At 38.9% G+C, this 25,348-nt stretch overlaps 1 protein-coding gene across 4 annotated transcripts in view; it reads left to right on the forward strand.

Moving 5' to 3' along the window:
• Positions 1-25,348, forward strand: part of LOC133606914 (serum response factor-like) — a 65,375-nt gene that overhangs the window by 2,536 nt on the left and 37,491 nt on the right. For 3 of the 4 annotated variants that reach the window (XM_061961368.2, XM_061961350.2, XM_061961376.2), the window contains exon 2: positions 6,148-6,414. In XM_061961368.2, coding sequence (XP_061817352.1) covers positions 6,148-6,414 — 267 coding nt within the window. The remainder of the gene's footprint in view (positions 1-6,147; positions 6,415-25,348) is intronic. The other variant, XM_061961359.2, reaches the window with a different exon arrangement.

The following is a 25,348-nucleotide window of genomic DNA, read 5'->3' on the forward strand; positions in this document are numbered from 1 at the left end:
GTACTTCTCCCTACGTCCGTGTACACAGCGGCGTTTTAAAAAGTCATAAATTGTACTTTTTGAAAACGATATCGATAATTTTGAAACCGATAATTTCCGATATTACATTTTAAAGCATTTATCGGCCGATAATATTGGCAGTCCGATATTATCGGACATCCCTAGTATTTTGATTCGTTCATGCATGCATCCATTAGCGGTAGTGTGACACAATAATGTAGAAACAAGCAATAACAATGAAAAAGCAGCCAGTATTATCAATACTTTTGATATCAAGCAAGGGAGCGTATGACATGTGGTGGGTTTCAAATAGAACTGTCATTTGCTCATGTCTATTTATGACCATGGCCGCCCCGACTATCGCATACATGCTCTGGCACACATGTTTCATAGATCTGCATATACCTTCAAACCATGGATGGTGTCAGATGTATATTGTTGGTGTGTTTGCAGGGTTGAGTTTTCGAAACAATCGGTGAGCGGGTTGCCTGTATAAACTGCCGTCGGTGCCCAGGCTGTTCCCTGTGCCACTGAAGCAGCAGGATGCTGGCAGGCGCATGTGGCAGCGTGCAACAGCAGGCCTTTAGGTGCCAACAGCTGACTCAACCTTAGGGACACACACCAGAGAACAGACCGCATGTCATGAGCGACAGGCCATTATGGACAGTGTGATGTCATTATGTATGCAGCGATATTGGTTTAGCAAGGCTTTGATACTTTGTATATATTGAGTACGTACCTTTTTGTCGGACATATAACATTGAGTCATGTGTGTAGGTGTCACTCGGGGACTTCTGGCGTTGATTGCTGTGTCAGATGTTGATTTAAAATTCTTTTTCAACTCACACGATGTAGTCTGCAGCATTTTTCTTGTTTTATCGCCCCCTCCTCTTCTTTTTCTATGTATCTCAAATCGTTGTCGTGGAAACTGAGGTTTCTTTATGTAGGCTCTCGGAAACATGAACACCATTTAACACACTGAGGATGGAGAAAGTGTTGCATGGAAAACACTTGCACAATTCAGTGTTTGCAGGTTCAAAAAGTCTGGTTTTGAAGTTTTCATCTCTCTTAGAAGGGTTTGTATAGGTGCACAGGAATTCTTACATGTCATAAAGTCTCTCGTTATTATTGCGTCCCCTACCCATTTTGTGGCAATATTTACTTATTAATATTAGTTGTTTGCAGAGCAACATCTGATTATATAATCTAAGGACATGAAAATGTAATCAGAATCAGAATAGTTTTTATTGACATTGTTTGAGAACGGGTTCACAAACTAGGAATTTTTCTTGGTGCAATCGTGCAACATAAAACACATATAACACCGAACAGGTAATAAAAAGAGCTGTCATTGAGCTATCAGATCTTGTTATTGTTCATGTGCCTGATGGCCGAGGGGACATCACGACTATCGTGACCAAAATGATCACACTTAAAGTATCATTATTATTGCGGTATTGTTGAATATGTTCAAAAAGTACTTATGCACACACTGGAATCTTTTGACCAAGTTTTTTTTTAAAACTTAAATAAATAGACACTTCTAGAAAACCCACTATTTGGCATGTTTTGTGTTTCTAAAGCTTTACTGCTAGTGTTTTCGTCTTACTATTGTATCTGTTTTAATGGCCATACTTTTATTGTTTTAAATATGGTTTGTATTGTAGCACTTGGAAGGTTTATTAAAATGAAAAATGCGTAGCAAATTAAATCTATTATTATTATTTATTATTACTGACAGGCTTTTGGCGTCCCACTCTGTTCAGCGGTCCTTGAATGCACCTCAAAACCGGTCTCGTTTCGTCTAAGAATAGAACGATCACTCTGTAAGAGAGCACAGCTTGTAGGTTCAAGGTGCACAATTGAATATCTTAGTTGCTCAGACAGTAATGTGTTTATATAAATTTAGATTGATGGATGTTGTTTCTTAATGGGAAAATACATTATAATGAAGTGGCGACTTGTTCAGGGTGTACAATGCCTTCCGCCCGAATGCAGCTGAGATAGGCTACAGCACCCCCCGCGACCCCGATAGGGACAAGCGGTAGAAAATGGCTGGATGGATGTGTCTTGTTTTTATGTTAGCATTTAAGCTGACGAGCTGGCGGCAGTCAGTCCTCAAGTTTATCATGGTGCAGTTATCAGTCATGGTTGTTTAATAATTTTTATTTAAACGGTTATACTAACCGTCGGGAGTTTCACCGCGGTTTTCGTTATTGCCGTTTATCGTTAAAACCCTGATGTCAAACTATATTTTTTTTAACTAAACTATTATGTGAGTATAATTAGAATAGACCTTCTACTATAATTGTGACCCATACAACCAATTAGAATCATTAAGTAGAGCAAAAATATGTTGCAATTTATTGATACATCAACTAGTGGTTAGAGTGTCCGCCCTGAGATCGGTAGGTCATGAGTTCAAACCCCGGCCGAGTCATACCAAAGACTATAAAATGGGACCCATTACCTCCCTGCTCCCAGGGGGTGATCAAGGGTGATGGGTCAAATGTAGAGAATAATTTCGCCACACCTAGTGTGTGTGTGACAATCATTGGTACTTTAACTTAACTTTTAACATTGCAATTATTTAATTGATAGATAACATGCAACCCAAACATTCTGAAAATCATTTCATAAAATAAAAAAACAATCTGTCCAACACATCATAAAAAGGAAGGCAATAGAACTAAGCAAATAACATTCTGCATTGTTTGCAACAACACCGAAACGTTGGAGTCACATTTCTCGTTGGTTGAAAAAAAAGAAATAATAATAATAAAAATGTTTTTTCCCTGACCGTAATAAAATAGTGCCACAAGTGCCTGCCCTTTAGAAAGGTAACATTCAATTGTAGAACATAAAGAAATAGGGGTCCAAATAATAAAGTGCATTTTTTCCCACTAAGAAATCATAAAATGTGTTTAACAGTTACCTGTGCCTCCAGATGAACCGTGAAGTTAAACATATACAAACTACTCATTTTGTCATCAAGTTCTTTTGCCCTGAGGTCTTTTCTTTCAAACGGTTGCCTCTTATCAAACACATCAGTCCTGTGGCTTTAAGTTTGCTGCAGGGTGCGCTATTAATGCTAGGTCTTGGCTTAGTAACACAGGCAGCTTCGTACCACTTCTATAAATCGTCATGTCACGTTAGTGAAATTTAAAGTGACTTATCAGATTTTAGTTTAATTTCTGCAGAACACATTTTTACAAACTGCGAGTGAAATGTCTACTGACATGCTGTGGGGCGGTATGGCTCGGTTGGTAGAGTGGCCGTGCCAGCAACTTCAGGGTTCCGGGTTCTATCCCCGCTTCTGCCAACCTAGTCATTGCCGTTGTGTCCTTGGGCAAAACACTTTACCCACCTGCTCCCAGTGCCACCCACACTGGTTTTAAAATGTAACTTAGATATTGGGTTTCACAATGTAAAGCGCTTTGAGTCACTAGAGAAAAACGCTATATAAATATAATTCAATTCACTTCACTTCATGCTATCGAAAGGCCGCAGTGGTGACTGCTGCGCCATGATGCGTTTCTCTCTACAAAACAGGCTGTGCATGCATGACATCACAAATATGCGACCATTTAGTAAGGGAGAGGAAGAGTTGGGGAGCCAGGCAGCAGCAAAGCCAAAATAGAGAGACCAACGACAAACAAAGATGATAAGCCTTTATTAGTATCGGCTCATTTTATCGGATAATTGCCATTATCGGTCATAATTATCGGCCGCCGATAATATCATGAATCCCTAGTAAAGAAAAAACTTGTTGCAGAGAATCTCTATCCTAATTCTAAGCAAGAAAGTCACAAATGTCTACATGTTACATGTTAAACACAGGAAGTGAACTCACTATCAGTAATTCGTGAGACATGGAGAAGGGGTGGGATTGAATAAACTCTGCACCTTCCTTCTCCTTTTCAGACATGTTGGGTTGTGCAAGTGTAAACGTATAACTTTGTTAAGCATGTTCCAAATTAACTCAATAATTAGCAATACCTTTACACATATCTAGCCTTGTCAAGTAACCGTTGCATGTTTTGACATATAGAACAATTAAAAGTATAATATTATTAATGCAATTTTGCATAATATTTTGCAAGACTACAGTATAACTTGCTAGAGCGTGTTTATTTCAAAAGAGAGCAGTCTCAACAAGGTGTGTTAAGAGAAGTAAGTTCAAAGGCAAATGAAGACAAAACAGTTTGCAGGGAATGATTCAAAAAGCTGCCGGGCATAGCCACTTTATTAATGTAGAGTTTTAGTTGTGTTTACATTTTGCAGGAGTTAACTTTTTTTACACTTACTCACAAGTGAGTGTGTTACGAAATTAAGGATAATACCAGTTTGACCCCTGGAACTGGGAAATTGGAGCTCCACAGGTGTCCCCCAACAAATAGTGTTGGACCTGAGATGTTCTATGTACGTAATTTATCTCATTAATATCTCCTCAGTTGGTCCAGTGACCGCTTAATGAGGCAGATTGTCATGACGTGGCAGCTATGCTGCTGCCTGTCTGCTTTTTGTTGCAGTGCTTGGTTTTCAGGCTACGTGGCATTGCCACCTTCGCGCATACCTGATACCCATTTCCTCGAGACTACTTAAGCTCACCAGTCCATTCAATCGGAGCCAGTAGATTTCTAATGGTTCACTTGCCCCGTTGTGTTCATCTCCTCTGCTGTGGCTCCGCTCGCGCTCCTCGTTCCTGTGGCTCTGCTCCTGCGCTGCCGTGTAGCGTTTACTTAGTCCTCTCTACACCTTTTTGTGTGCGATTTCCGTTTTTCTCCACACCTTTTGTGTGCATCCTTTAGTTTTTAATATTTTTATTATATCAATTATATTAACTTAATAAGATGTAGATGGTATGCTCCTAACTGGACACTTCAGCACACATTCAGAAGTAAAGCAAACATGGATTTTTATTATGCTTGATGATAAATTAATTAACATTGTATGACTAGAAACTCTTTCTGTAGTTAAATGATAAATGGGTTGTACTTGTATAGCGCTTTTCTACCTTCAAGGTACTCAAAGCGCTTTGACACTACTTCCACATTTACCCATTCACACACACATTCACACACTGATGGAGGGAGCTGCCATGCAAGGCGCTAACCAGCACCCATCAGGAGCAAGGGTGAAGTGTCTTGCTCAGGACACAACGGACATGACGAGGTTGGTACTAGGTGGGGATTGAACCAGGGACCCTCGGGTCGCGCACGGCCACTCTTCCACTGCGCCACGCCGTCCCTTTTATGAATATTTAGAATGCAACATATTGAATAAAGGCATTGTGACGGTTGTGCTATCTCTCGCTGTCACCAAAGCTTCCTTAAAACGACAAATTAGTCATTTTCTGTCCTGATGCTGTTTGACAGCACTCTGTCAACGCTGCATAGCTAATTAAAGCTGCTATCTTTAACCAAGGCTTGTTCTGGACTGCAGGAGAGATTACAGTTCTTGTACTCCATTGGATCTTTGCATGAGCCCACACGGTGATCATTGAGCCAGCAGCTTTGGTGTCATCATTATTACGATGTAAAAAGCGCCTGCTTGATTGCATGGTGGTGTAACGGCGCAATAAAAGCATTTAGGTCCTGTCGGCTAACTGCTGCTCAGGCGCATGCACGATGATGTTGAAGGCTCAGTGGCTTGGCAGCGTCACACACATCCTCCACATTAGTGATGACTCATTTAGATATAAAGGCGGCTTCACAAGTTCATTCTGAGTACAGCCTCGCCATGTTTCATCTAGTGTTTGTGTTGTGCTGCATGTTGGGGAGGGTTGAGCGTCTGCATGCTGTATTATTATTGCAACCATGCAGACTGTGCTGGTGGCCTCGTGGTTTCCAGCCAATCATGTCCTCCCCCCTGGCTGGCCCACTGCCACTCCCCCTTCCTGTGCAGGCTGCTGCCCTCCTGCAATCAGTCGCTCAACGGTATCACACACTATTCTGGAAGCCGTATCTTGTTATTTTAGCTCCATTTGCACTACACGTCACACTTGACTACACTTCTATTTTTAGGTTTTTTGACTTGGTTGTTGGTTTCCAGATGTTCACCTTTTGGGTCCTTCTCCTTTGTAAATAATCTAATATGAGAGGTTTCTGAATGAGGTGTTTATATGTACCTTCCTGTCCTCACCAGGCCTACGAGCTCTCCACTCTGACGGGAACCCAAGTTCTGCTGCTAGTGGCCAGCGAAACGGGTCACGTGTACACTTTTGCCACTCGTAAACTGCAACCCATGATCACCAGTGAAACGGGCAAAGCTCTGATCCAGACATGCCTCAACTCGCCTGACTCGCCGCCACGCTCCGACCCCTCCACTGATCAGCGCATGAGTGCCACAGGTTTTGAGGAGACGGACCTCACCTACCAGGTGTCTGAGTCGGAGAGCATGGGCGACACTAAGGTGAGTCATTAAAGCTCTGTTTCCACCACGCAGTAGAGTTTGCTTCACTTTGATATGGAATTGTTACGGGTGTTGGGTACCAAACTAACCTATCCATACTTAATAGGTGGTGCTAGACACACTGCATCTAAGGTATTTTCCACATGAGAATAATACAAATAAAAATGTTTTCCGGGGTCATCAAACCTTTTATTGGCTTTAAAAAACGAATAACTTAAAGGGGAACTGCACTTTTTTGTAATTTTGCCTATCATTCACAATCATTATGAGAGACAACAACACACGTCTTTTTATTTTTTATGATTCTCAAGACAAAAAAAACGCTTGAAAGATGCGACTAATGGGAGTCGCTTTTGTAGCCTTCAAAGCCCTCTTAAACAACTTAAAAATCCTCCATCAATGTTTTACATATCCACTGTGTGTGCATGTGCGCGTGTGTGTGTGTGTATATACATATGTATATATATATATATAAAACGTAGTATAAAACACGTTCATAACAATATTTACCGTATTTTGGTCATTTTAAACGTTACCGGAACTTATTTCCTCCAGTGCATTTATTTCAGTACCCGTAGCAACACATTTCCGACTTCCGGCAACAAACGCGTGTGTTCTAATCATGGCAGACTTCGTAACAGACAGCGAAGGAGGCAAGTTTTGTACTAATAAGGATTCACAGCCTTATCGTTTTGAACCTGAATACTCGGGGGATGAAATTCTGGTTATAGAAGCTTAGCCAGCGCGGAGAGAGAGTGAAAAGTTGGAGCAGACGAAAGCCAAGAGAGTCAGGACCGGCGTGAATTGTTGTTGTAAATGTGCAGCTTGGAGCCACGCTATGCCGACAGAAATGGAGTGCATACCCAAAAAGAGCTGGGAAAAAACATCCCCGGCCAGCTTGCTTAACGAGTAAGTCACTATAATATTGATTGTGACACATGCAGCACATCATGCTTGTTATTACTACAGTACATACACTGTTGAGCTAGCTGTGTACACACAAAACATGAAATGTGGGCCAATACTTGACAGATACTGTAATATGATTGTTCATGTTTTTCAATCAGTACAGATTGGTGTCTTATCACATTGTGTTGTGCATTACAAATTCACCTGCTGAAGCAGAAGCTAGGTTACGGCTAATGCCGTAGCATGCCGTCGCGAGGCAATGTGTTGCTACTAGGGCTGCAACGATAAGTCGACTTTGTCGCCAATAAAATTTGTCCCCGACAATTATATTTGTCGACAATGGTCGTGACGTCTTCAAGCGGGTTTTTCAAGCGGGTCACTCGCAAAAACATCGTCAGTGATAACGTGAAAAGCGTGAGGATAGTTCCTCTTATTCTTGTTAAAAACATGAATGCCTTGATTATTTTGCAAAGCGGACCTTGTTTTTATGGCAGTACATTTGTGAGACATGATGTCGGACATTTGGAGGGAGAATGCGCACACAGCCTTGGTAAGACTGCTGTTAGCTTCAACCTTGCTAGCTTGCTAACAAGAGTAAGACAAAATTGTGTAAAAAAAGAACTAACTATCATTTCAGCCAAAGTCAGCCAGCTTTACGTTGTCTACATTAATTCAAGTATGTTTTAAAGCAGCGCAAATTTGCAATGCCGTAAAAAAAAAGGCACTTTAACAACGCCACACATTGACACGCACACAAACAGGCACCAATGAGGTGGCATCATACAATTAAACATACAATCTATTAAATAGCCAACATTTGAAGAATAATTAAATATATAATTTTACACATTGAGTCTATTAAAGTGCTAAAACTGCCAAAAGTTAACCAATAGTCAATAGTGTGCAGCAAGTTAGACTTTGTGTTTTGTTAATTTTCATTGTTGCTATTTTTTAATACATAAACAAAGTAAAAAATTTTTAGCTCTTTGCCTTTCCTTTCTTTTTAAATGGACAACATTTTATTCATTTTAATTTTGTTACAGCTGAAGGAGCAGCACAGTTGTTGGTAAGTCATCTTTGTTGGTAAGCACATGCCTAAAATAACTTAAGCTGTATTTAGAAGTCAATGGAAAAATTAGAGCCAACAATGTGTACGCTTTATTATCCGATTAGTCAACTAATCTTTAAGATAATCCTTGACCATCAAAATAGTTGTTAGTTGCAGCCCTTGTTGCTACGCTAGAAAAACAGTACCTCAGTGTTCACTCTTACAATAGCAATGTCACTACAGCTTGGTTATTTATTTTACAGATTAGGGAACTTCATTGTTTGTGTTTTGGATGCATTATTATAGGGATTCAGAGGCACAATGAATTGCTCCCATTAGCTGCATTGCTTGCCACTTATCACAAGCCGATTATTACAAAATAGAATGCAAAAAATCTAAAAACATGTGTTCTTGTTTCTCATAAGGAATGTGAACGATAGTCAAAATTCCCCAAAAACGTGCAGTTCCCCTTTAATCATGATTCCAATCTATATTTAATTTTAATAAATGTATTTGTGGTCTGCAGAACCTGTAATTGTGGTTTGTTTTTGTATAAATTTAGCTTTACAGACCCATCTCCCTGCTGATTTCTGACTGTCTTTTGAAAACAAGTCATTTTGTGGACTGCATTTTTAGATGCAAATTAATGGTGTGTTCCGCAAGTATTGGAAAGTCGGAATTTCCAAGTTCTTAGTTGAATTTTCAACTTGAACGCCCCCGAAGGTCAGATTTCCCACTCAGAACGTCGGAGAGTCCTCACCAGTGTGGCCACAGTTACTTCGAAAAAGTAATTTCAAAGCTGATTACTGTATTTTAAAATCAACTAAGTTAGATTACAAGTTAAATTATTAGTTACATTTTGTTGCCAGCTCAGAGTGTACAACAAACTTTAATGCTCTTATTTTTAGCAGACAAAAAGTAAAAATAAAGTCTGTGTATGTACTACATCACGGGCACGATGGGATTTTTGAACTGTAGTAGAAGTAATAGAAATAATACAGAAGTTGGGATGTAATGATAAAAGGTAATAATAATAACCGTGATAAAACTCCAGATGGTTAGTATTACTGTTTTTAAATAAACAATTTTGAGAAAACAAGTTTGATAACTGCACTTTGATAAACTCACGGACTGACTGGTGCCAGCTTGCTAGCTTAAATGCTGACATGAAAACAAGAGACATTAACTTAAGCGAGTAACCCGCTTTTGGGATTTGAACCGAGGATGTCGTTGTGGCTTGTGCAGCCCTTTGAGACACTTGTGATTAAGGGCTGTATAAATAAACTTTGATTGATTATAATGTCTTTTCCCATTAAGAAACGACATACCCTAATCTAAATTTATAGAAACACATTGCTGTCTAAAAGTCTTCAGATCAACTTGGAACAATGAAATACAACTTGAAAAAGGCTCTCTCTGGGGTATTATAATACCAGTGGTAAATATTTTAATTATTTTAGGATTGTTTTATTCTTTAAAGAAAAAATATTAATTTGTGCAATTGCAGTGTCTTGATTTTAGTGAGGTTAGTACACAGTCACAGCCATAAAAGCAATGGTAACAATAATTAACCTAATAATTTCTCTCTGTGCTTCGGTTTTGGGCCTCATTTTTTATTTTGGCCAAGATTTTTCTTTTGGGTGCATCCTTAATGTCTGTTTCCCCATTTGAAACGACTACATACATCCATGCAAGATTAAAGTATGAAGCGTAACCTGTGTATCTCTTTCAATAAACTGTAAGCTACACAGCTAACATATCATTAAAAGTGTCAATCTACTGTTGTTTGGCTTACCACTTCATAGTCTCCACCATTTTCATAAATAGTAAGAACTGACCCTGCCATTAAATCTATTTTTGGGAAAATCCTTCTGTATATTGTCAGAAGGTGTCTTAAAGTGGTTTACGTACACGGAGACTTCCTCACAGTTGTAGGTACATAGCCATGAAACACGAAAAAAACCCAGGCACTTCTTACTACCTCAGATAAATGGTGACGGGTGGTGTAGTAAACTGTGCTGATTAATAAAACAAATAAGAGAACCTTTTAGAGCATTTGGTGGACATATTTACTACAAACACCATTATAGAGTAAAAATGGCTGACTTGTGCAAGTCATAAAACAGGGCAAATCTCAAATGACTTATTTGGAACAAGCCAAAATTGTTTTTTAACTATCTCTGCAACCCCTCCATGGTTTGAAATCAAATTGTATGTGCCAACAAGCAAGAACAGTGGGTTTTGCATATTATGACCCCTTTTTAAAAGTTTAAAAATAAGAGTCTGGACTTTAATATGTTGTATTTAATGGAAACAACTATGTGTTCAGAAATAACAATAATAGCACCAAAGCACATACCGGTACATTTCATTTACCAATGCATTTACGTGCATCTTGTCTTTTTTATTAAACAATTTAAACAGACTTTTTATTTATTTATTTCCGTCTCTAAATAGTAGGTTGTTACATTTTTCTGCACTCTGCATCATTCTCTGTTGTACTTATTTTTTTCTGTATGATTTAAGTCATTTTATCAAGTAAAATTTCTGACTTTGGGCATTATTTTTGCTGATCAGATGAAAAACTGCAGAAAAAAGTCCCAAAGTTTTGTGTATATTGATCAACTGAACCACAGCGCACGTCACTGATATGTTAATTGGGGCAGCGATCACATGACAGAAATTCTATGAATCCTGCACACGTTTGTTAGTCGAAAAATAACTTTGTTCTTTAAGTACCTCTGTTCATTGATTTAGTCGTCTGTTTGAATTGAAAAATATAGGCCTATTTAGTTTTTCCTAATTATCTGTGATTATTTACAAACCTTCTTATTAATTGATTTTAAAAATCATGAAAAAGTACTCTCCTAACACACTGGCAAACATGCGGAGAGGTAAATTACTGTTCGTGTTTCACATTGTTTCACAAACCATCTCTCTTTGTTACTTGCAAACATAATTTTCTTTGTTTTTTTTATGTCAAATCCACCATATTGGAGACTTTTTTTCATGTTCAATTTCAAATTCTATGGTCATTCTCATAATTGTCCTTATTGCCATCATTCATTCATGCCGGTATGCAGAGTGTGACTTTAGAAGTATTTCTCTTAAAGTAAAATAATGTTCCAAATTGTATTAACAGTTGAGGTTCCAATGTAGGGTTGGACTAAAGATAATTATCCGTTTCCTACAATAATAGTAATGTATTGGATGAACACAGAATGTGTCTTTAATTTCCAAACATAACGTGACGTTGTGTTATAAACAGCCACATATGAAGAAGAAAAAAAAGACTAAATGCTGGATTTCCCTACATTGCTGTTTATGTTTACTGTGTTACACCGTGTTCCTCATAAGCCAAGCCATGATTCACCATTCCACACTGTAGTCAACTGTACTTTACTTAACATATCTTTATTAACCCAATCCCCATAATTCACATTAACCAGGTGTTTGCATTAATGCAACATCATGTTCTGCGTGGAGAACTAAAAAACTCTCTACAAAAGGCTTTGACAAGCACATTAATAAAGCCCACAAGCTGCTTCGGAAAATGATCGCTGTCCTTCTATAAACACACTCTTTGCCGGTTGTGTGTGTGAGGCCTCAGTATCTCCCATACGCTTTGACTGTAAGCACCAAATAATTTCTCTTTAATTAAATCATAATTCTCAGTGCAAAGTCAAAGCGCCCTCGACCGTGGATATGGCCGATAAGATGCAGAGTGTTATCCCGAAAAGTAGCTTGTCCGCTGCTGTGAACCCTGCTGACCTCTCCTCCAGGAAAGCCTCGTAACACTCCTGAAGATAAATCACAGCAGATCTGGTTTGTGTTAGGGTGAGAAACACGTAGCCTTTTATATGAAGAGCCCCCATGTTTATCTTCTTTGACTGTGGATGGGAGGCAGAGCTGCTAAAATCCAAGTTAGATACCTCAATTGTTGTCGTCCTCGCTGAAATAGTTTATAATCCGGATTGAAGATCAGTTTTTCTATCGCTACAGTTTTTTACTGACGTCTTCAATAGGCCCTCAAAGTTCAGTTATTAGTTTGCTGTTGCACTCTTCTGACTCATAAACACTCACATTACTCTGAAACAAAGCCATGTGATAATATCTCACAGGACTGTGGGGAACCGTAAGTAGCATCTTAACCACTACGCCGCATGCTAGTTTCGCTACGAAAACTCCCAAATTGCCTTAGCAAACTAAGATTAGGACTAAAATGAAGTGTATCCCATCAAACAATTCAACAAAGCAGAAGAACACAACACACAGTAACAATAGATGACACCCAGCATTTTATGTTCTGCTTGTCAAATGAGACATTTTCTTTCCTTTTCTTCTGCACGGGGCGTACTGAGCTCAACGTGACTATTCGCCCTTTTCACTCAGCAAAAAAGCAGGTACTACTCTACTTTTGGGTGGACGTTGACCTTATGGTAGCCAAAGTGTGTCCAAACAAATTAGATGGAATTCAAAACAGTATAATATTGAACTATTTGAATAGTAAACTCTGTGTTTTAGTTTTCCTCCATGACACTTCTGTGTAGCATACTGTATGGGAAGTGTCATAAGGCTACTTCTTCTTCTGTTACTGGTTTTCTGGCAGCTGTCAAGCTTTGCGACACTTGGTTGCCTGTTGTGTGGCTACACAACCAGTGGTATTTTAAGGGCATGGTGTATTTGTACAGAGAGAATCTACAAGAAGGATAAACTGAACTAACACTAGCTTTACGTTAGTTAGAAAAAGTCTGTTTTGATTATATTTCGATTAAAGTTTGCAACCTTTACGTACCGTAGATGCCTTGAGGGCACCAACTTTCCAGAGTGTTGTAAAGTTCATACCCCCGCATCCAATGTTATTATTAAATATTTTTGTGAACATAGTTTTAAGTAAGATAGTGATCATTACATGAACAAACATCACTGCAGAACCTAAAATAATACACATAGTAACCACAAACCACAGCAAATTTCACACACTCTGAAAAGTATTTGACTTGAGAATTATGCACATGAGGTGGAAGGTGGATATTAGGGAGGTGGATGTCACACAGTTGTAAAATATAAAAATGAATGGAGTCCACATCTGGAGTTGATTTTTGAGGGCAGTATTTAATGACATTGTTTTACATATAAGACTCAAGTGTCCCTTGGATGAGTCTTTGGACCTTGACATGTGTGTTCTTACTGCATCCTCATTGCTGGCTTTTGGCATTGAGAGAAATGTTGGCAGGCAGAAGAGCGACTTCCATACAAGAGACGTGGTCTTTGTTGGACTGTGTTATCTAAACATTTGAGTTTTACCTGTTCCATCAGTTCAGCTTGGAATCTTTCAGTCATCTTCTGATGAACTTGCGTGGTGATACATTCATCCGTCTACTTCTTATTGACCTGGCTGTGTCTTGGGAGACCTGAAACCATACACGGGCATAACCGAGAGATAGCAAAATATTATTTTACTTCATGTTCATCATCTGTAGGGTATATCATTTATGAACTATTGCACATTTGATCAATTTACGAATGATAATTGACAAAAATTGTCTAAAAGAATGAAAAGGATAAACTGCAGGTGAAATCTCAATCTATCAACAGTTCATTCAAAAATGAAAAAATATGGGTTGATAGATGTACTTACCAACAGGAGGTAATATATTATCAATAATGTGTAATTACTTTTGTAATCAGCTAGTTTTTTCTTATATTTGGTAATTACTTGCATTTTTAGACAGTTCACACTTTTCTCTTGTGGTTTGACCATGGTCTGTCTTTTGGGCAGTTTTTTAAAAGGGTGTAATAAAGAGCTCAAGTTGTCCAAGTAAAACAAATGGAACATAACTAACTGACAGTGACTTTTTGGAAGCACAGTGAACACACAACTTAATGTGGGTTTATAACTTGTTTAAATATGTAATTTTTTCTTTGTTAGAAAAAATATCTACTAATAAAATGATATACAAGAAACAGACCGTATTAAAAAAAAAAGAACTAACCTGTATACTGCATATACATTTTATAGACAACTCCCATGCACATACTCGTGTTATTGCTGTTCATTTGAACATTACAATAACTACTGTTCAAACTCATTATTTACTCACCAGTCTGCTTTAACAGTGTCATAGATTCAGAAGGTATCCATCGCCACATCACAAAAGGCTTGATAGGCTGGCGAGTCAGCTGACAGTCACCTCTTCTTCCCTTGTTCGTCCACTGACAGATCCCCACTGTAGCGATTAAATAGGATATGGTAGAAGATTGACTTCAACCGTCGCTACAACTCCTGATAATTCTATAATCAAAATTAATTTGAACATTTCTATAATATTTAATATGACTTGCATATTTGGAAAGTAGTAACATTACTCCATGCCACAAATAGATGACAATAAGATATTGTTCGAAAATCACACTGTTATGCGATCATCTCGATTGCCTATGCCGATTTGAAGCACTCTTGCATGTTCTCATACATCAATTATGTTCTGTTGCGATTTAAAAATTATTTTGGGTACCGACTGGAGACTTGACAAGATCAGATTTTGCGTCCTAATGTATGCTACGTCACTGGCGTAAAGAGCAAGAAGAGGGGTTGCTAGTAGACATGCCAGAAAGAAGGTCCAGAAGAGCAGTAGTGAGGCAATTGGAAGTAGGAATACACCATTTTGATAAAAAATTAGCAATAACTATTTGATTTGTGATTTTTATTCATTTAAATGCATATAATTGCTAAAAAGATGAGGGACAGAAGTCATGTTACTTTTAGACTGTCAATCAACATATTCTTCTCTCAAGTTGCCACAAATTAGAACAATATTTAATAATCCTGTTAAAAAGTATTTTGGTTTACATAAGACACCAATGTTTGCTTACCCTTACACCGTCTTTGGCCGCTGGTTGTAGCCTCCTTGTCGCCCACTCGTTTTGAACCAAGATGACAGGCTTCATACAGGCGGTATAGCTCCGTTGGTAGAGCGGCTGTGCCAGCAACTTCAGGGTTGCAGGTTCGATCCCCGCTTCCTCCATCCTAGTCACTGCTGTTGTGTCCTTGGGCAAGACACTTTACCCACCTGCTCCCAGTGCCACCCACACTGGTTTAAAAAAAAAAAAAAAAAAAAAAAAAAAAAAAAAAATGTAATTTAGATATTGGGTTTCACAATGTAAAGCGCTTTGAGTCACTTGAGAAAAGCGCTAAAAAAATATAATTCTCTTCACATATAATTCACACTACTGCTTTTACTGGAGAATCTCCTTCAGCCACTTTACACTGTCACTATTAAAACTTTTTTCAGATACTGAACAGTAATACAACACAAGTGGTGTTTGTTATTGGCATACTGACTGCGTTGGCTGCAGCTCACACAGCACTATTTCCAGCAGGCCAAGGATGTGCAAGGCTCGACAATTCTGATTCAATTTGAAGAGAGAAAATTAAAAACCTCACTCTTTTCCGTTTGATAATTGAAGTAATTCAAACCTCATTGCGGATTTAATTGTGCAGCCATAGTTGGCAGTTCATCTAAGCGTGTTTAATTGGGCAGCGCAATGAAGTTTTTTTTTTTTTTATCCTGATGAACTCGATAAGACACCATGCTTGGTTGCGTTCAGATGCGATGAGATTCGATCAGCACAACAGAATTTCTCATCCATCCATCCATTTTCTACCGCTTAATCCCTTCGGGGTCGCGGGGGGGGGGGGGGGGGCTGGAGCCTATCTCAGCTACAATCGGGTGGAAGGCGGGGTACACCCTGGACAAGTCGCAACCTCATCGCAGGGCCAACACAGATAGACAGACAACATTCACACTCACATTCATACACTAGGGCCAATTTAGTGTTGCCAATCAACCTATGCCCAGGTGCATGTTTTTTTTTTAGAGGTGGGAGGAAGCCGGAGTACCTGGAGGGAACCCACGCAGTCACGGGGAGAACATGCAAACTCCACACAGAAAGATCCCGAGCCCGGGATTGAACCCACGACTGCTCAGGACCTTTGTATTGTGAGGCAGACGCTCTAACCCCTCTCTTCCACCGTGCTGCCCACAGAATTTCTCATATTTAACATATTTATACAATTGTCACAACAACCACGCCTTATTTCACCCATTTTCATCCAAGGACCATTGTCCATGATTTGATGCTACAACCAATTTCTTCTTTATCCTTAAAGTAAAAAGGACGGGAACAATTTTTAATAGATCATGATACTGTTCCAAGGGGGGAAAATAAATAAATTGAAAGTACAAAGTGAAATAAAAGTGACAGACTGAAATTGAGGCCTTGTTTGTGGCCCCTGTACACTCCTGGTGTAGTCAGCTGTAGTCACCCTTCACTATATCTTGTGGGATCTCACCAACATCAGCCTGATTGAAAGACAAAAGAGCAATGGCTTACACATACAGTATATATGAGGGCAATGTTTTTACAAATGAATTAATAAATAACGATTCAATAACCTAAGCCAGGGGTCGGGAACCTTTTTGGCTGAGAGAGCCATGAAAGCCAAATATTTTAAAATGTATTTCCGTGAGAGCCATTTAATATTTTTTAACACTGAATACAACTAGATGCGTGCATTTTTAAGTAAGACCAACTTTTTAGAGTATAATAAGTCTCTTATTCTTTTTAATAACATTGTTATTTTGAAGCTAACCAATAATAAATAAAATACTTCTTACCATTAATGCGACTTCTTGAACAGGTGCGGTAGAAAACGGATGGATGGATTAAAATGCATAAGAATGTTTTATATTTTGAACGTTATTTCTAACACTTTGATTACCAGCTGAATTATTCATTACTTATCGTGTTAAGCAATGTCAGCTAAGATTTATCTGAGAGCCAGATGCAGTCATCAAAAGAGCCACATCTGGCTATAGAGCCATATGTTCCCTACCCCTGACCTAAGCACTCAATGGAATATAAAAAAATAATTAGAGCTTATTCCCAAACAGTAAAATAAAGAACAGATTAAGACACCAGGTAAACATAAATTGTACGTTATGACAATATAACTATAGTCCATGTTTTATAGTATAGCAAATTATATAGCATAGATTAAATAATACTTGAATACAATATTTGCTTGCTGTTGTGATTTCAAGCCAGTAGGATAGGATAATGGGGAATTATGTATTTGCAGTATAAATATAAAAAGTCCACATAAAGGTACTGAACTATTCACACAATAAAATATGTTACAGTTACACCAATGACATTGTGTTTCAAGGCAGACATATTTACGTTGATAGTAAGGTACAGAAAACATTGAAAGACTGGAAGAACTATGTCCTGAGAGGGAAAAAAAACTACAGTCAGGGCAAGCACAGGAAACATAAGACGATATAAAGCTAAATCTGCCTCCAACAAGGAGCAAATATAACTTGGCTTTTTGCTAAAAATTCAGCTAGTGTAAACTCTTAACTATTGTCTTTGCATTAGCAGCTAGCACTAGTGCCATGTGTTTGTTTGATAACAACACCAACAAACAATAAGTCCGCTCTCTTTTTTAGCACATCATTTGTACTCCCCGTTAAGCTGGTAAACTCAGAATAGTTCTCAGATAAAAAATGTTGAGAACTTTGGAGCGATGTTGTTGTCCAAGTTGGCAGCCAATAAGATATCCACTGTTTCGGTCAGTCCAGAGTTGTAGTTACTAACATGTGGAATTTCAGAATTGACCTACTTTTTGGCTTATGTCCTTCTACTATACAAGTGTGAGGCATGGTTTTTAATCAATCAATACCTATTACATACTCAAAAGGGATTGAGCAGGTGATGCAGGAACTCCAGTAGCTATGGCATATGCACAGCAGCTATCTTAGCATGGCATTAGCAGGGTGAATGTCTCTGTTAGCAAGACAATGTGTTACTACGCTAGAAAAATAGTTCCTTTTGTTTTAGCTCTTATAACAATAATGTAGCAACAGCTAGGTTTATATGCTGTTAATAGCATCTAAATGGAGCGTTTTTGGTGAAATATGGATGTTTTTTTTAGAGGGCTTTATAGGCATAATGGATTACTCCCATTAGCTGCAATGTTATCCGCATCTTACGAGCATTTTTTCAATGATTAGAATGCATAAAAAAAGAAAAACATGTGTTCTTGTTTTACATAATGATTGTGAATGACAAACAAAATTCCCCCCCAAAAAGTGCATTCCCCTTTTAAAAAAAATTAACTTTTGAGCAAGTTGCAAACAGCCCTATTAATCATGCAACCCTAGCTATTATACTCCACAGTCTCCACATGACTGCATTGTTCTGTTTTGTTGCTGCCTTCAGTAGCCTCCTCTTGAATAAACTCTGTCTACTAAACGTGGCCAAAAGCAGGACACCATCATTCTACTCCATTGTGTTAGCAAGTATTTTCCAACTGAAGCGTTCAGTGCCTCATGGAAAATTGACCACCCTCAAACCGGGCTGCGCCTAGCAAAGGGACATTGTTTGGGAAAAGGTGCATTTTCTGTTCTTCCCATTCCATTGACCCTAACCAACCAATCAATGGATTGCAGTGATTTTCCAACATTGTTTAATAACTGTCATTCTGAGAAGCACAGATAGGTTATGTTGGTACCCTTCATGACTTTTGACAACACAGCTGTTTATCTCCAGGAGGATTTAACTATTTCCAAACAATGTTTATACCGTACCAAATGCAATCAAACTATACTGCCTGGTGTAAACGGGCTCTAAGGCTCTGAATGGATCAGTGTGGTGTATTAGAATAGAGTTGTGTGTTTGTTGCAGCATCTAAAACCTTCTCACTCATTTTGTGGTTTGTCTGCTTTGGTTTGGACCAATACTAATGCCTGCACAAGCATGCAGTGCCTTTATCCATCCATCCATACATCCATGCACCTATACCACCAACCATGTTCACATTTACAGGGAGACTGGGGGATAGCCCAGATGATTTCCTAATATATGTAATTAATCTATGTGAGGAAAAGACGACTCCAAAATTTGTGTGTTTATTTTGGATCATCCCAGCTGTTTTTTTCCACAGCCATTTTCTCCAGGGAGACGACATTTATGGCATCCAAGGACAAAGTGCACGAACGCTGGCCCTTGAAAATTGACCAATCGCAAAAGTTTTTTTTCCAGGGATGGAGATGGTAGCCAAAACGACTCGATACATCACAAGCGAGTGCTTGTTGTGTAGATAAAAACAAAGCGTTACGAATCCTAGCAACTTGTTTTGTGTCATCCAATTTCTGTCCTTACTTTTATAGTGTTGTTTGTTGTGATGTGACACAATGAGCAGACGTGCTGTACGGACAGTACAGTCCAAAACTCTCCGCAGTTTGGGCAGCTTAAAGTTCTTCTAACGGACGATACTTTCGTGCTATTTTTCTAAGGCCTTCACTAACGCGTATGTACTTCGTCAAGGATGGGAGACCAAGCTTTGCATGTTAAGCTTGCGGAGCTCATTGATAAAATTTAGATTGTGCCTGTTTCCATATATGGTATGGTTTCCCTGCTTGCTGTCTTGGCTTGAGGCCCCTCACATTCCTTATAAGCTGCAGCTGTCTTTAGAGCCCTGTGATTCCCCACCTCCCACCGACCCCACCACTCATTTAGTGATACGGAGGGGAGCTATGGATGTTGATACGAGTGGATGCCACGGGAACATTTGAGTGACGCTTGTCCAGTTTTATGTGGTTTCTATTTAGGAGTCAAGCAATGACCTCTGCCCCCGCCGCTGTCACGACTTTGGGGGACTTGTGTGACTTGTGTACAACACTCACTGATGAAGCTCTACAAACTCCATCATCCTTGTCCTGATAAGTCTGGTTCAAGTCACACAAATTATTTTCATATCATGATCTCAGCGTATTGATCGAGTGCACCATATCAGCATGCACAATTGTTGTTTTCCTGTTGCTGTTAACAGTATTTACCTTTTTTATTTGTTTACACTTTTTTGTCAATTAAGAACTTTCAAAAGCGGGATTGCATCATTTATCATTAACGTTTCCTGGTTAACTAAATGTTACAATTGTATATAAGTGCACCTGTGTTTAGTGGCTTTACTCATTACCTCACAAACCATTAGCCAGCAACTATTGGAACACTTCTTTATATTTTAGACACAGCAAATACCTCACAGTAAATAACACATCCGTTAAAAAATTGCTGTAATTGTTAAAATGTATCTCAGCTCAATTGTTTTTCATTTTTGCAGCTAGGCTGCAAGAATCAGAAGATGAACCATCCTATCTGATTCTCAGCAGCCTATTAGCCGCGTGTTCTGCCATATGTAGTGTTTATATAACATGTGAATGGTATTTAATGTTACTCTAACTTGTGTTTTAACCTTCTTCCTCATAGTTGAGTATTTTGTAACTCAGAGTAATGAGTCCGAGACCCCCAGCTGCTGCATACGTTCTTACATTGTGTCCTGGCATATTCAGTAGGTCATTTGCAGGGATCGTTTCATAGTTCAGAGTGTACCTCTGCCTTGTTCGGCCACGAGTCATTCGTTATACAGTCTAAACTTGTCTAAACATTTCAGTTTAAAGTGGATAGAGGGAGGAGAAGAGAAGAAGGGGAAAAAAGAGGGGCCAGGAAGATTAGTGAGGCAGACATGGTTTGATGCTGTATGACTTGCTCATTAAATCATATGGAAGGAGAAGTAGCTCTGGAGTTTGAAGGTTTTTGCCTGAGACATTTAATTTACTTACCGCTAAGGACATCGTTTTCATCTACAGGGGTTCTTTTTTTGTTTGTGGTGTCTGTACTGTTTAGTTTTTTGATATATCAATGCATCTTTTATGATAAATTATTCAGAGTATTTTGTTTACATATATATGTAAACCCACACATCAGTGACATTATATAATTTCAGATAAGACCAGGTTGTAGTCTGATGTGCGTGGATATGCTTTTATGCCACCTTAGTTGTGTTAAAAATGCAGTTTGCAGCGGGCTCAGGATTGCTTTTTTTTTAAACCAACAAATGTAACACAATTAAAAGCTAGCATATGTTACCAATGGTGGTTCAAGAGAACATCCATCCATCCATCCATTTTCTTCCGCTTATTCCCTTCTGGGTCGCGGGGGGCGCTGGAGCCTATCTCAGCTACAATCGGGCAGAAGGCAGGGTACACCCTGGACAAGTCGCCACCTCATCACAGGGCGGTTCAAGAGAACAGATTAAACAAATACATTTGTGTATTCGTTACAATTAGAACTTTGTAAAAAGAAAAATGGCCGTTCCGCCCAAATAATATGACATTGATGTCAATCACGATGGTTTCGCACAGACCTGTATCCCGGACACCAAAGCACATTCGAGATTTTCGAGAAGGATAGGATTTAAAAATGGATGCTACTGTATGGTTGCAATATTGATTTTGAACCAGTGAGTGAACTATTTTCCAAACACTACTTTTGTACCATAACATAACATTATTGTTTTGTGACGTGCGTGTGTATTAGTGGGGTGTCGTGAACATAGTCGGACCAGGAAGTGGTGGAGACGCACTTCTTGCAGCTTGTTAAAGGCAGCCGTTTATCTGCTGTAAACTGGACCTTTTAGTCCTAGTTATTAATTCATTGATTTGTGCTGTCTAAGTAATTGTCTTATCTGCTATTTTGTAGCTCAACTAACTGTTGTGAAAAACTAGCAAAGCAGTCATATGTTTGACAGGGCTTAGAATAAATCACTGTATCTAATAAATCAATATAACGTTTGTTTTCTTCGCACGGGCCTTCATTTTAATTGCCTGTTACAGCAATCGTCCGGCGATGCAGTGTAGGTCACTTCCAATCCATCAATTAAATCAAACCTGTTTTGGGCAAATACAAGTTGCAAACACGAGCCTAACTTGCACACAAATGGCGCATCAAAACCGTAACAGTATATAGCCTCCTGAGAATCAGCGTGGGCATTCTATTTTGGTCTACTTCTTTTGTCAGAGCTACACACAAAAATTAGCGCTCATTTGCAAATACAAACATCTGCTGTGGAGGATGCTGGTTTTCAGGAGGACATAGCGTTTATAGGCCCGTGCTGATAGCTGATAGTTTAGTTTAGTTAGTTTATTCATTTATATAGCACATTTTAAAAACAACCCCATTTGGCCAAAGTGCTGTACAGAAATAAGAAACAATTTTAAACAAAAAAGGGCACGTAGTGTTACATTTACATTGTAACACAGAGGGATACATTAAATACAATAGTAAAATCTACCTTAAAAAGAAGTGCAGAATATATCACCTAAAATACTAAAATGTAATAAATAAATAAAAAATGTACAAAACAAGAAATATAAACAATCAAGATATCCTGCCTAACTGGATTTTAACGCCAGGAAGCAAAAATGTTTTAACCTAGTATGGGGGTATGGGGATATTCAGTTGAATTGTACATCATAGTGATGTCACCATTGAACAACAATACATAAAATCCCAGTTGAGCATAATGAATTATCAGAATGAAGAGCCCAAATGTCATGTAAACATATCAAAATGTTGCAATTTAGGTATTAGTATGACTGTCCAAGCTATTAACTCACATGATTAAATCATAGTTATCTAGAGATGCAAGGGCTTCCAGTTCTTGTGAATACAATGCGCTCCACACTCACTACCTACTGTAGGTGTCTTTGTACCCATTTTCAGTACATTACAACAGATCAACATGCAGTCTGTGAAATAAGTTGTGATCTAATGCTTTGGAAACATGCACGCATATGTGTAATACATTTTTTTTTAAAAGACGTTTTTTTTTAACTTAACCTTTATTTAAGCAAGAACGTCCCATTGAGATGAAAACAATTTTTTTTCGAGGGAGTCCTGGCCAAGAGGAAGCAAAATCTATAGTTACATGTGAATACATGTCATACACATACAGTTACAATTTAAAAACGTCATCTCAAGTGCTCTCAATCTGGATTTAAAAGTGTTCAGGTAATTTCCGGGCTTTTTGCAACATGTTCCATGTAAAAGGAGCTGTGTAAACAAAAGCCCTTTTTCCCAGTTCTGTGCGGGCCAATGGAACAGTGGCCAACAAGTGATCATTTGAACGCAAACCGTAAGAGTCAAAACACTCTTCCGTGTGATTAAGTTACAAATGTAGGAGGGCAGTAGACCAAGCATGGCCTTATAAATAAAAGTATACCAAGGCCCCAGCCTCTAGGAGGATAAAGAAGGCCCTCCCACTCGAGAATACAGCTCACAATGATGGGTCAAGGCCCAACAGTTATTAATAAACCTCAGAGAAGCATGATACACAGTGTCAATCTTATGCAGACATTGAGCAGAAACATTCATGTACAACAGGTCTCCATCCATCCATCCATCCATCCATCCATCCATCCATTTTTTGCCACTTGTCATTCCTGCCATTTCCGGGTCTACATTGGCTGTCAAAGTGCACCAATTTATCAGAATATGTCCTGGTTCTTCTGCTATCCAGGTGAGAGGCATGATCTATGATCTGCAATAAACTTTCAAGAGCAAAGGTAACGACGAAGTCGTTATCTGACAATAGTTATTTAACAGTTTTGTTTATTTACAATTACATGATGGCTCTTGTCCCATGTCCCAAACGGCCAAATAGCTTAGCAAATAATAATGGCGTCCTCTACCACGACTCATTCAGAAGTTGCGCAGTCTATCTTCACAAACGTATTTTCCCCTGGTTTGTACGTATAACGTCCAATAAAAGTAAATTGATGATTCTAAATGTTTAGTTCCAGGGGAGACAAAGATGTCGATATTGTGGTTGTCGTTTATCGGAACTCTTTACAAGAAGGAAATACAGTATCTAGTCAATGACAGCTGCAGTTGCTCCGTCTGAAGACACTGCCCCTTAGTGTTATTCGAAGAGAATTACAAGTCTGGTGCCACCCCCAATGGAAGAACTATAAATCAAACAAGACGCCGTCAGAGGGGACGCAAGCTACGTGACCCGAGAGTACATTCCAGCCTTAATGCAGTCAAAAGTGATGATCGTGAAGACACCAAGGCATGCTGGGAAACACTTGTTTCTCAGACGCAGACCAACCTTTCTGTGGAAGACTCACAGAACATGCCTCCAACATCTTGGCTGAAGTTACCTCCCGGATTCTGCTGCTTTTGTGCGCATTTACTGTATAATATTGTATCTTTTGCCGGAAGTTAAAAGGATTACGAGAAGGCGGTCAATCAACAATGACTTTATTAAAATGATCAACCACAGCTGTCTCAGCTTGCAAACAAAGCAGTTCTCTCCCATAGTACCTCCTCCTCTGTTTTCACCACGCTCAGTCTGCTCACCAGTCGCAACGGATTAGACTGTCGGAAAATAGAACTCTTCAAGCACAAAACAAACAAACAAACGATCCCGATCTTAAGTGTGCTTTGAATTTTGTCCCCCTGTGTGATTGAGTGTGATACCCCTGCCCTGAAGTTACATTTGGTGTTTTTTCAAATCAGATATTTATAAAACAATCTTGCTTTCTTCCAAACTTGCTCCTAACGAGCCGTTTGGAATTTGAGACTGCAGTGACATATTTTGCCTTAAGTCAGCAGATATCAAATCAAACTTTATTTATATAGCACTTTCATGTGCAGTCAAGTGGCAAGCACAAAGTGCTGTACAAAACAAACAACAATAATAGAAGAAGAGAAGAAAACACACACACACACACACACACACACACACACACACACACACACACACACAGACACACACACACACACACACCCCTATTGACAATACCACGGCAAAAACTAAACATGGCATGGCATTGAGGATTTGAGGTATCTCCATATATAGTAGATGTTTCTAAAGAGCTTTGTGTGAGTCTGCCATTTTTATTCAGTAGTAGTTATAGTAGTCCATAAGTTCCTTATTTTACTCTATCCGCTTGTTGTGAAGCAGACTGGCTCGTACATGCACATGCATCCTCTGCTGTTGCCATTTCTATTAAAAAGTAGCGTATAGTTGTAACTATACTGTCAGTAGACTCTATTGAAGCGCTA

The sequence above is a fragment of the Nerophis lumbriciformis genome, linkage group LG02 (assembly GCF_033978685.3).
Source record: "Nerophis lumbriciformis linkage group LG02, RoL_Nlum_v2.1, whole genome shotgun sequence".
Lineage (NCBI taxonomy): Eukaryota > Metazoa > Chordata > Actinopteri > Syngnathiformes > Syngnathidae > Nerophis > Nerophis lumbriciformis.